Source organism: Salmo salar, chromosome ssa10 (assembly GCF_905237065.1).
Source record: "Salmo salar chromosome ssa10, Ssal_v3.1, whole genome shotgun sequence".
In the NCBI taxonomy this organism is placed as follows: domain Eukaryota; kingdom Metazoa; phylum Chordata; class Actinopteri; order Salmoniformes; family Salmonidae; genus Salmo; species Salmo salar.
In genome coordinates this window covers 19423460-19436217 of record NC_059451.1, presented here as the reverse complement: position 1 = coordinate 19436217, position 12758 = coordinate 19423460, and the positions used below count along the sequence as shown (strand labels likewise).

The window sequence follows — 12758 nt, the reverse complement described above, 5'->3', positions numbered from 1 at the left end:
GACAATCCTTTAAAAATATAACCCACAATACTTTTATTGCCATTTATGTCACTGACAAAAGTTTACAAAATAATGAGAATCATCCAAATTTGATAGATTGCAAATGTGTACCCAATAGATGATAAATCTTGGGTGGATGGATTTTGTCCCAGGATAAAATTGGAAAAGACTAGTTTGTGAGAGATGTTCAGTTTTGCCCCTGATAGAGTAATGGTTTAATGATTCTTATTGAAACCATTAGCTGGTTTCTGAGAGATCTATAGGTGTTGAGTCTACATTCTCTACACCCCCCCCCCCCAAACACCTCTGAAGAACTAACGTTTGAGTTCTTTACTCCCTCAAATTCAAATCAGCATTGACCGATCGGGCGTTGATAACAGTGAAGTTCAAGGTTGCCGCTGAAGCTGAGATACAGTATGCACACGCACATTCTTTCCTTAACATGGTGGCAAATAAAATAACAAACCAGATACAAAATGATACAAAGTTCCCATGTTAAATGTTTTATGCATAAATATAGCCCAGGCTGTGGGAACAGTGCAGTAACCTTGCATGTTCAGGGAGCAAAATCATAGTTGAGCACCGGAGATGGGTTACTAGACAGAGACACTCACTGCCAGTGTGAGATTGATGGCCATGTTGAGTTTGCATTGATCTTATAGGCATGTTACAGTGTCAACTTCACAATACTGAGACGTACTGTAGAGTGAGAATGTTACTGTAGCTGTGTGTTTTGGTCACTGACACTCAATTTTGCCTGGTCCAAAATCTGTTGGTCCGTTGCACAAACTTATCGAGGACTAGGCTGCTGGATCTCCGCACCCACTAACCGACGGCATTATGAGCTCAGACTACAGTATGAGCTGAGTAGGACAATGATAGGTAACCAGTGGTACTTAATTAAGGCCATGTTCTAATCTACTGCATGATCACAAAATGGATGCCACTTTAGGATTCGATTTGATCTTTTTCTTTTTTTCTGAGCAAAACAAAGTCACCAGCACTTTAAGGACTTCAACTTTGGGTTTACAATAAGTATTTGGTTTGGGCAGCCTTGACGCTTTTTAAAAACAACAAAAACATCTACATTTCACTTAAAAATATACAATTACATTTTCAAGAAGCAAGTTCGATAATATTGGTTCTCAGCATTAAGACATTACAAAAGACAGACACACACAAAACAAAAAAAACCTAGTAAAAATGTCACTTTTTTTTCGCAATCAAGATTCAAGACTGCAATCTTTTTTTGTACAGCGTAAGAGGGAAGTATTTAGCACCTTTTTCTCGTTGAGAGAAAAAAACTGTATGCCCTGATGGATGCTTGTTTTCAGTAAGGTTCAGAGTTCACCTCTGTGTGTGTGTGTGTGTGTGTGTGTTGTATATGTGTGTGCATTTATGTGTTCTGTAAAAATCCCAAACGTTAACTGTCTGTTTGCAGTAGCGTTGTCATGTACCATTGAGGTTGTTACAGTATCTTTCATCCCCAGCTATGTTTCTCTATGGGCTGCAGATGGTTCAGCCGTCCAAGAGTTCTCACTGCCAGTCAGAATGTCAACTCTCAGAAAAGCTGAATCCCTCAGGACCTGTTTGCTGCGTTTCGAAGCAAATCTCCCTGATTAAATTCAATGAGCAGTTTCAGTGCATGATAATAAAACTGCAGTACAATGTCCTGGCAGCCTTAAGGCTCGAAGTAGAAATTGCCCCTAACCACAGAGCTAGGATCAGATTATCCTACCCCAATCCTAACCTTAACCATTAAGGAGATAAAACAAGATCTGAACCTGGAACAGTGATTAGGGGCGACTTCTACCTCTGTCTCTGGACATGGTTCATGCTGAGGGACAGTGTGGCCCTCTCCTGGCCAGAGGAGGCATTACAACAGCGCTAATGTATGGTGAGTGGAGGAGATGAGTGAGAAGAATTGAGGTAACAGAACACGGGCCGGTAGCACACGGCATCACACCAGAGAGTCCCTGCTTACCACTGCTTTACATGAAAGCATGATTATAAACAGTATAAAGCTGGTGTTTTACTCCTAGAATTGATACTATGCATGATGACCAACTCTCCATTACATTAGTGTTAAACCTGACATGTTGCGTAAATGTTGCAGTCCTTCTTGTGAACATTTTTTTAACACTACAATACATTAACTGACACGTTAGAATACTGAGTAGGGTGAAGCATGACCTCTAACCCCAATGTTGTGATGTCACAGAGATTACAGACAGGCGAGGGACTGCTTGGACCACCATTCACCAACACACATCCCTATTTGTCTCCTAGCAAATCAGTGGTTCTTACATTTCCACTTCACCATAAGAAGATTGTCCTACATGAATTCAACAGTAAAATACTTCTTCCTTCTACTTTATAACACTTCCTTTACCATTTCAAACATTTTCAGCTTTTTTGTGCATCTCCTTCCATTTCCACTTATCCCAGTGCTTCATGGATTCTCGTCAGCCATTTTGTGTGTAAAATCTAAAATGGCAGGGGTTTGTGGTCCAAACACTGCATACCTTTCTGTAATCTCCTCCACTCCTTCTCCAAGTGGAATAGGAGGGGTGGGTCAGGGGGGTTAAAAAAAGAAAGAACCTTGACAATTAAAAAGTGGTGGTTGGGCTGGTTGACTCAGTCTTTCAAAGCCCCCTACCCCGATTGGTTGGGGATGGTCCTGGGGTTAAGGTCAAGGGTCAGAGGGGTCATTATAAAGTCAGTCCAGGGGCTGAAAGGGAAGAAAGTAGGGAGCCTAGGGAGGGTTGGAGTGCTTGCAGCTCAGTGCAGGTGGATGTGCAACTTGATGCGTAGGGCGTCTCCTATCTCTCCCAGCAGGTAGTCGCTGTCGTGTTCCTCCTCCAGCTGTCGGAGGCGCCGCGGCCCGAACAGGGGCAGGCTGGCGATCTCCAGGCGGTAGGAGCCAGGGGAAGGCGGCTTCCTGCCCAACCTCAGCACGCTCTTCCCGTCGCGGCGCTCCAGCAGGCGGAAGTGCTCGCCCTGGTTGCCGTGGGTGATGACGTAGCGCACATGGTGCTCCAGGGGCTCCAGGGCCGGCAGCAGCTCCAACAGGGGCTCCTTGTTGTACAGCGAGGCCAGGCTCAGGTTCATGGGGATGGACTCCTGGGTGTCCACACTGGCCATGCTCACCTCCTGGAGAGACGAGGGAGGAGGGTCAGCACATAGCGACATAACAACAACATACAAATACACACAACTGGTAGATGTTTAGAACCTGTAGATTTAAGAACGAGTGAGAGGCCACAAAAGAGCAGAAAAGAAAGAGGAAAGAGAGTAGAGACAGCACCTTGAGGTCGTTGTCCCCAGCAGCGTGACGTCTGTGTCGGCCCTTCTTGCCGACGTCTCCGTTGATCTTACATTCGTAGCAGGCCTCTGGAGACAGACTGTCCTCATCGTCTCCCTCGGAGCTATACTGGTCCTGGAAGCCCTGGCCCGTTATACAATGACTGGGGAGTCAACACAGAGATAAAGACGTCAGGATATACTGCTCACATTTATAAACCATGTGGTTCCAGCCCTGAATGCTGATTGGCTGAAAGCCATGGAATATCAGACTGTATACCACGGGTATGACCAGAAAGTATTTTTTACTGTTCCAATTGCGTTGGTAACCAGTTTATAATAGCAATAAGACACCTCGGGGTTGTGTGGTATATGGCCAATATACAACGGCTGAAGGCTGTATCCAGACACTCCGTGTTGTGCATAAGAACAGCCCTTAGCCGTGGTATTTTGGCCATATACCACACACCCCCTCGGGCCTTATTGCTTAAATATAACACAGGGAGATAATAAGCGTTAGACTGTTGGTACACTGCTGTGTGGTATGAGGGTGTGGTTCCCAGTGGTTTCAAATACATTTTTGTGCTCTGACTAACCTAAAGCTTTTGCAGTCTTTTTGAAATAAAAATAAATACAAATCTCGACCCAATAAGTGAATAAAAAACCAACTCTTGTAACCAAGACGCAGCTTTGAGCCATTAACCCGTAAGACATCAGCAACAGCCCATCAGTGGGTACACCTGACACCACCCCTGTCCAGCCCACTCACCCCTGTCCAGCTCACTCACCCCTGTCCAGCTCACTCACCCCTGTCCAGCCCACTCACCCCTGTCCAGCTCACTCACCCCTGTCCAGCTCACTCACCCCTGTCCAGCTCACTCACCCCTGTCCAGCCCACTCACCCCTGTCCAGCCCACTCACCCCTGTCCAGCCCACTCACCCCTGTCCAGCCCTGTAGTACCCTCCAGGACATCCACACAGGTATCCTCCGTCTGTGTTGGAGCAGCCGAAGCTGCAGGGGTTACTGCCCATGGAACACTCATTGACATCCTGGCAGCCGCCCCCTCCCTGCTCAAAGTCAAAGCCGGACGGACACAAACACTTAAAGCTTCCCAGGGTGTTGTAGCAGGAGGCCGAGCCACACACGGACGCACCCGAACACTCGTTCTCATCTACAGGAAGTGGAGGGAGAGAGCGAGAGAGAGTCAAAAATGAGTCAAATACCAACCTAAGCACATTATGTACGGTATCAGATTTTGTTCTAGCTTTCATTTTTCATTGTCACTGACGCGGATACTTGGTAAGTTAGGTCCTGAATCTTCATTGAGGATATGACATAGAGCACAGCTCCTATGTCTCAATACCGGGCAGTGACATATTCTGTGGCTGTACGCTCCGCTTGAATCAAAAAGGGTTTAAGTAAGTGACTGTCCCACTCACCCACACACTGGTTCCACTGGTAGTGTTGTACATAGCCCTGAGGACAGCCACAGCGGAAACCTCCCATCATGTTCTGACAGCCGTGCTGACAGCGATGGTTACTGCCACACTCATCCACATCTGAAAGAGAAGTCACAGACATGGGGCGATGGGTGGTTAGACATAAAAAAATGTCTTTTTTGGGGGGCAACAACTAGCAAAAGTGGGTGGAGGGTTATGCGTGTGTGCTTATGACGGGGAGCGGTGTGTGTGTGTGTGTCTGCGTGCGTGCGTCGGGTCCTCACCTTCACACTCCAGGCCAGTGGTGTCCAGAGAGAAGCCTTTCCCACAGTCACAGTTAAAGCTGCCGGGAGTGTTGACACAGGAAGCCCTGGAGCCACACACACTGTTCTGCCCATTACACTCGTTGTTGTCTACGAGAGATGAAGATACAGATTCCTCAGATTTTGCACAAAACCCTTCAACTACCAGTTTCAAGTCTTAACCTGTTGGGTCTAGGGGGCAGCATTTGCACGTCTGGATAAAAAAAATGTACTCGATTTAATCTGGTTACTAATCCTACCCAGTAACTAGAATATGCATATACTTATTATATATGGATAGAAAACACTCTAAAGTTTCCAAAACTGTTTGAATGGTGTCTGTGAGTATAACAGAACTCATTTGGCAGGCAAAACCCTGAGACATTTTCTGACAGGAAGTGGATACCTGATGTGTTGTATTGACTTTAAACCTATCCCATTGAAAAACACAGGGGTTTAGGAATATTTTGGCACTTCCTATTGCTTCCACTAGATGTCACCAGCCTTTACAAAGTGTTTTGAGTCTTCTGGAGGGAGATCTGACCGAACAAGAGCCATGGAACGATGATGTCCCATTAGACACCTGGCGCGACTTCATGTTGGGTACCCTCGTTCCAATACGTTATAAAAGAGTATGCATTCGTCCACCTTGAATATTATTCATGTTCTGGTTAAAAAGGCCCTAATGATTTATGCTATACAACGTTTGACATGTTTGAACGAACGGAAATATATTTTTTCCCCTCGTTCATGACGAGAAGTCCGGCTGGCTTACATCATGTGCTAACGAGACGGAGATTTTTGGACATAAATGATGAGCTTTTTTGAACAAAACTACATTCGTTATGGACCTGTGATACCTGGAAGTGACATCTGATGAAGAGAATCAAAGGTAATGGATTATTTACATAGTATTTTCGATTTTAGATCTCCCCAACATGACGTCTAGTCTGTATCGCAACGCGTATTTTTCTGGGCGCAGTGCTCAGATTATTGCAAAGTGTGATTTCCCAGTAAGGTTATTTTTAAATCTGGCAAGTTGATTGCGTTCAAGAGATGTAAATCTATAATTCTTTAAATGACAATATAATATTTTACCAATGTTTTCTAATTTTAATTATTTAATTTCTGACGCTGACTTGACTGCCGGTTATTGGAGGGAAACGATTTCCTCAACATCAATGCCATAGTAAAACGCTGTTTTTGTATATAAATATGAACTTGATAGAACTAAAAATGCATGCATTGTCTAACATAATGTCCTAGGAGTGTCATCTGATGGAGATTGTAAAAGGTTAGTGCATCATTTTAGCTGGTTTTATGGTTTTGGTGACCCTGTCTTTGACTTGACAAAACATTACACACAACTCTTGTAAATGTACTGTCCTAACATACTCTAAATTTATGCTTTCGCCGTAAAACCTTTTTGAAATCGTAAAACGTGGTTAGATTAAGGAGATGTTTATCTTTCAAATGGTGTAACATAGTTGTATTTTTGAAAAATTTGAATTTTGACATTTATTTGGATTCAAATTTGCCGCTCTTGAAATGCACCTGCTGTTGATGGAGTGCACCACGGGTGGCACGCTAGCGTCCCACCTAGCCCCAAGAGGTTTTAAGAGTTCTTGAACTTTTCTAGGAAGTAGAATTGTCCTAAACAAAGTGATCGTGGCCCCTCACCGATGCAGGCGGTCTGGTGCTGGGTGAAGCCTGCAGGACACTTGCAGGTGAAACCTCCGATGGTGTTGACACACAGGAACTGACAGTTGTGCTGCTTGGTGGAACACTCATCCAGATCTGCAGTAGAAATATGGATTTGTTAATAAACTGTGATGAAAGCATGTATACTGGATGTAATTGAAAGTACCAGTTAGCATGTTAGACAATTCGGATAGAAGGATCGTGGGGAAATGGGAACTCGTGTTTCAGTATTTATCGGACTGGTCTTGAAGGCTGTGCGTGTGGACAGGAGCAGGGTCCACCCACCTTTGCAGGTCTTTCCGTCAGGCTGCATAGTGTATCCTCTGGGGCAGGAGCACAGGTAGCTGCCCTCTGTGTTCTTACACAGGAAGTTACAGGGCTTGGGAGACGCGGAACACTCATCCATATCTGAAACACGACAGACAGCGGTGAGTAATAAGTTCCCGAATGAGAGCAATTTCTACCCCGCAGCCAGGATGGTTTGGTCCGAGGCCCGGTAAGAAAGAGATAGAGAGGGACGGGTCATACCAATGCAGGAGGTGCCGGTGAAGTCGGTGGTATAGCCCACGTTGCAGTGGCAGCGGAACGATCCGATGGTGTTGATGCACTGGCCGTTCTTACACAGGTCTGGCATCACCGTGCACTCATTGATGTCTGCAACAACAGCGGGCGGGAATGTTAGACACACACATGAACACACACACCCCTCTTACCCCCCCCTTAACCCTCTCTCATCCCTTTCTCCTTCCACGTTCCGTTACCATCTCCTCTCCCCCTCCCTCATCCCCTTTCTCACGTCCTCTCCTCTAGCTAACCTCTGCCGTCGGTGGTGTACCCGGGTCCCAGTGGGCACATCCTCTTGTACTGCACGGTGCCAGGCAGTGGGCAGAGCTCACACTGGGGTCCCCAGCCGCGCCCAAGATTGCAGCAGCACTCAGATTTGGTGACACTGTTCCTGTTGGTGGAGCCCTGCTGGCACATAGTCTGGAGCACCTCGGTGAAACAGAAGCCCTGTCGGTTATCTGTAGCGGTGGAGGGAGAGGAGAGAAGGACAGGGGGAGAGATCAGTCCGCAATTTACAGGAGCTGCATATCAAGTATGTGTGTGGAAGGGGTGATACAGTCTTTCATGCTTTGGTTTTGATGCGGCTGCGTTGACATTGCATGGATGGGTTGTGCACCCTTCTGCAGAATCCTCTGTGGTGATATTCTCACCGATACAGTCCGTTCCAGTGGAGCTGGGCTGGAAGCCCTCGTTGCACACACAGCGGTAGCTGCCCACTGTGTTCTCACAGCGCCCGTTCTTACAGATGCCAGGCTTCGCGCGACACTCATTCAGGTCTGCCAGGGGGAGGAGGATGAAAGGAAGAGGAGGAGCGGACGAAGGGGAAGATGAGAGTTTAGAACAGTGTGACATAAAATGGAACCACTTTCAAGAAGTGATTTCTCTCCTGCAGTGTGTGTGTGTGTGTGTGTGTGTGTGTGTGTGTCTGTGTGTGTGTGTCTGTGTCTGTATGTGTGTGTGTGTGTGTGTGTGTGTGTGTGACTCACCCATGCAGCCATCTCCGTCAGGTCTGTGCTGCATGCCAGGGGGGCAGATACACATGAAAGTGCCAATCAGGTTCTTACAGGACATGCCCTTGGACTCACAGTCATCCAGCCCCTCCGAACACTCATCCTGGTCTGGAGAGAGAGAGAGAGAGGGGGAGGGAGAGAGAGAGAGAGGGAGGGAGAGAGGGAGGGAGAGAGAGGGAGAGAAAGCAAGTTAGAGAGAGAGAGAGGGGAGGGAGAGAGAGAGAGAGGGAGGGAGAGAGAGAGGGAGGGAGAGAGGGAGAGAAAGCAAGTTAGAGAGAGAGAGAGGGGAGAGAGAGAGAGAGAGAGGGAGAGAAAGCCAGTTAGAGAGAGAGAGAGGGGAGGGAGAGAGAGAGAGAGAGAGAGGGAGGGAGAGGGGGAGAGAGAGAGAGAGAGAGAAAGCAAGTTAGAGAGAGAGAGGGGAGGGAGAGAGAGAGAGAGAGAGGGAGGGAGGGAGAGAAAGCAAATTAGAGAGAGAGAGAGAGGGAGGGAGGGAGGGAGAGAGAGAGAGAGAGGGAGGGAGAGAAAGCAAGTTAGAGAGAGGGAGAGAGAGAGAGAGAGAGAGAGAGAGGGAGAGAAAGCAAGTTAGAGAGAGAGAGAGAGAGAGAGAGAGAGAGAGAGGGGAGGGAGGAGAGAGAGAAAGCCAGTTAGAGAGAGAGAGAGAGAGAGAGAGAGGGGAGGGAGGAGAGAGAGAAAGCCAGTTAGAGAGAGAGAGAGAGAGAGAGAGAGAGAGAGAGAGAGAGAGAGAGAGAGAAGAGGGAGAGAAAGCAAGTTAGAGAGAGAGAGAGAGAGAGAGAGGGGAGGGAGGGGGGAGAGGGAGGAGAGAGAGAAAGCCAGTTAGAGAGAGAGAGAGAGAGAGAGAGGAGAGAGAGAAAGCCAGTTAGAGAGAGAGAGAGAGGGGAGGGGAGGGAGGGAGGGAGAGAAAGCCAGTTAGAGAGAGAGAGAGAGAGAGAGAGACAGAGAGAGAGAGAGAGGAGGGAGGGAGGAGAGAGAGAAAGCCAGTTAGAGAGAGAGAGAGAGAGAGAGAGCGAGAGAGAGAGAGGAGGGAGGGAGGAGAGAGAGAAAGCCAGTTAGAGAGAGAGAGAGAGAGAGAGAGAGAGAGAGAGAGGAGGGAGGGAGGAGAGAGAGAAAGCCAGTTAGAGAGAGAGAGAGAGAGAGAGAGAGCGAGAGAGAAAGAGGGAGAGAAAGCAAGAGAGCGAGAGAGAGAGAGAGGGGAGGGATAGAGAGAGAGGGGAGGGAGAGAGAGAGAGGGGAGGGAGAGAGAGAGAGGGGAGGGAGAGAGAGAGAGACGAGGAGAGGAAATGTTTAAAGAAAAATAGACAAAGATGTCTAGGCTACTGATCCATTTGGCCAATAAGAAGCGGGAAAAAACAAATGACTAAAACAGATGAATGATTATACTGTAACGTACAGTATGTTCATAATCCAGCCATGAATCAAGTTCACTGTAAAACTGGCATCTCTAAAGCACCACCATATAAAACCAGCCGGGTGAATTTACGATGACTAACTTCACTTTAACACAGCTGTATAATAGCTACCCCACATGGGTTAGTCTTACTGAGGGTTTTCATATGACTGCTGATAAAGCGAGAGAGTCCTGAGAGAAAGAGAGAGAAAAGGCTCATGTGGAGGGAGGGAGAGAGAGGGAGACAGAGAGAGAGAAAGAGACAGAGAGAGACAGGCTCCTGTGGAAAGAGAGAGACAGGCTCCTGTGGAGGGAGGGAGAGAGAGGGAGACACAGAGAGAGACAGAGAGAGAGACAGGCTCCTGTGGAGGGAGGGAGAGAGACAGAGAGAGAGAGAGAGACAGAGAAAGAGAGAGAGACAGACACAGACAGAGACTCCTGTGTGGAGGTAGGTTATGCCGCGTCCCCTCACCTCTGCACATGCGGTGGTCGTCTCGCAGCACGTAGCCCGAGGGACACATGCACTCGTAGGAACCAAAGGTGTTTACACAACGGAAGGCACACAGCAGGGGGTTAAGAGAACACTCGTTGATATCTGGAGAGAGAGATGGAGGGAGAGAGCAAGAATGAGAGAGAGAGAGAGAGAGAGAGAGAGAGATGAGTCCATGAGCATTCTATCATACAAGAATAATTGTACAATCGGACGGTATATCATCATAAGCATTTGCCATTTTCCAGGTGAAAGGTCATGGGTGTGTGTTTGTATGATGTTACATACCTTCACAGGTCATCATGGAGCCAGGTTCGAAGCCTTCATGACAGGAGCACTCAAAGCCCCCCACCACATTAGTACAGGTCCCGTTACCACAGGGGTTTCCTATAGAGCACTCATCAGTGTCTGGGGAGGGAGAGGAGGGGAGACAGGGGAAGGGTGATTAGGTAAATGCATTTGTCCTCAGGTATGTTGACTTCTGACATGAATGTAATCTTGAAGGAAAGTAAATCTAATCATCATCGTCATCATTATCAACACCAATAGGGGTCAGGGGTCAGCTCACCAACACAGTTGACCCCGGTGTAGTCCAGGTTGTAGCCAAAGGGACACTCGCAGCGGAACGATCCGTCAGTGTTGATACAGACACCGTTCACACAGACGCCTGGGTTGTCCAGACACTCGTTCATGTCTACAGAAAGACAGATGAGGACAGTTTATTGTCCAGACACTCGTTCATGTCTACAGAAAGACAGATGAGGACAGTTTATTGTCCAGACACTCGTTCATGTCTACAGAAAGACAGATGAGGACAGTTTATTGTCCAGACACTCGTTCATGTCTACAGAAAGACAGATGAGGACAGTTTATTGTCCAGACACTCGTTCATGTCTACAGAAAGACAGATGAGGACAGTTTATTGTCCAGACACTCGTTCATGTCTACAGAAAGACAGATGAGGACAGTTTATTGTCCAGACACTCGTTCATGTCTACAGAAAGACAGATGAGGACAGTTTATTGTCCAGACATGTTTGACATCTGGTCATCAGAGAGCTGATTCAGTTGAAGGGTTGGTATGTCTGGGGTTGGCCCAGTCGTGTCACTTGTCACTCACCCTCACGGGCGTCCCCAAGTCCAGGCAGGGATCCATGGCCGTAGGGACACAGGCTTTTAAAGGACGCTGGAGACACAAGGAGACGTTAAATAGACGTTAAATGTACACACACTGACAGGACAGGATCCACTAAGCTTAGTTCTCATCAACTGGCTTGTGTTGAGGAATACATTATCATAACAAACATTAAATGGAAAAGTACTGGAAGTGAGGTGTGTGTGTGTGTGTGTGTGTGTGTGTGTGTGGTGGTGTGGAACGTGCGTGTCGTGCGCGTGACTCACCCTCGCTCTCGCGTGGGCACAGCTCGCAGGGGTCTCCCCAGCCCTCGCCTGGCATCTTGCTGCAGCAGCACTTGGCCTTGGTGGTGTTGAAGGCCTTGGGCACAGAACACTTGCTGGACTCGAAGCGGGTGAAACAGAAGCTCTCTCTGGTGTCTGTCATACAGAGGGGGTTGGGGGGAAAAAACACAGTCAGGTGGATAGCAGACAATAGACTCCCACTAGTGGGTCTGCTGGAAAGGATAGAGGTGCTGTGATTTCTAACACATCTGTTACTTGGCCATTTAATGACAACTGTAACGTACAGTTCTCTCTCCCTCTCACCCAAACAGCGGCGCCCATTGTCCGACAGGACGAAGCCACTCTGGCAGATACACTGGAAGCTTCCTGGGGTGTTGGTGCACGTGCCAAACTGGCAGATATTGGGCTCCACCTCACACTCGTTGATATCTGGAAGAGAAAGTGAGCGACCGACAGGGAAATAGGGATGAGAGGCGGGAGAGGGAATGAGTGTAAAATCACAGCAAACTCTAAGGCCAGATGGTGTATGTGTGTGTATGGATGGCTATGTGTGTGTGTGCATACATACACACACTCTAAGGCCAGATGGTGTATGTGTGTGTATGGATGGCTATGTGTGTGTGTGCATACATACACACACTCTAAGGCCAGATGGTTCTGCTGCAACAAGGCTATAAGGCTGATACACAGCGTGTGGTGTGGGTGTGTGTTGGGCCAGAAGGCAGGGTCACTGCAGGTCGTTGACACCCTGATGTGTAGGTGGGGGCGTGTGCTGGCTCTATCAGTGTGAGCAGGTGGGATCAGAATGTGCAGAAGTAATGAAGTCATGTTCTCTGTGGTAGCTATTCAGTGTGTGTGTGTGAACTTGCGTCAAAGTTAATGGTCTCTTTCACCTCCAATAGTTAAGCGTGCGACGGAGTGTGTGTGTGTGTGTGTAGGGCTCCTACCTATACACTGGTCGTTCTGGACCTCGTATCCAGGTGGGCAGATACAGCGGAACGACCCGTCCAGGTTCTGACAGGTTCCAGGAGAGCAGGTACCAGGAAGACTCACACACTCATTGATATCTGAGGAAGAACATTGTGTGATTATACAGTACGCCTCAACGAAAACACACTATACACC

General features: G+C 47.7%; 1 protein-coding gene across 3 annotated transcripts in view; it reads right to left on the bottom strand.

The window, feature by feature from the left end:
- Positions 1-8: 8 nt before the first annotated feature.
- The window catches only part of LOC106613712 (fibrillin-2), an 88904-nt gene continuing 76154 nt past the window's right edge, over positions 9-12758 (bottom strand). For all 3 annotated transcript variants that reach the window (XM_014216250.2, XM_045687457.1, XM_014216249.2), the window contains 18 exons: positions 12581-12700; positions 11937-12062; positions 11616-11768; positions 11335-11400; positions 10784-10909; positions 10504-10623; positions 10198-10320; positions 8297-8428; positions 7961-8086; positions 7562-7768; positions 7275-7400; positions 7032-7154; positions 6726-6842; positions 5028-5156; positions 4744-4863; positions 4244-4475; positions 3308-3467; positions 9-3153 (listed from right to left, as the gene is read on the bottom strand). In XM_014216250.2, the coding sequence (XP_014071725.1) occupies positions 2782-3153; positions 3308-3467; positions 4244-4475; positions 4744-4863; positions 5028-5156; positions 6726-6842; positions 7032-7154; positions 7275-7400; positions 7562-7768; positions 7961-8086; positions 8297-8428; positions 10198-10320; positions 10504-10623; positions 10784-10909; positions 11335-11400; positions 11616-11768; positions 11937-12062; positions 12581-12700 (2678 nt within the window). In that variant the 3' untranslated portion in view covers positions 9-2781. The remainder of the gene's footprint in view (positions 3154-3307; positions 3468-4243; positions 4476-4743; positions 4864-5027; positions 5157-6725; positions 6843-7031; positions 7155-7274; positions 7401-7561; positions 7769-7960; positions 8087-8296; positions 8429-10197; positions 10321-10503; positions 10624-10783; positions 10910-11334; positions 11401-11615; positions 11769-11936; positions 12063-12580; positions 12701-12758) is intronic.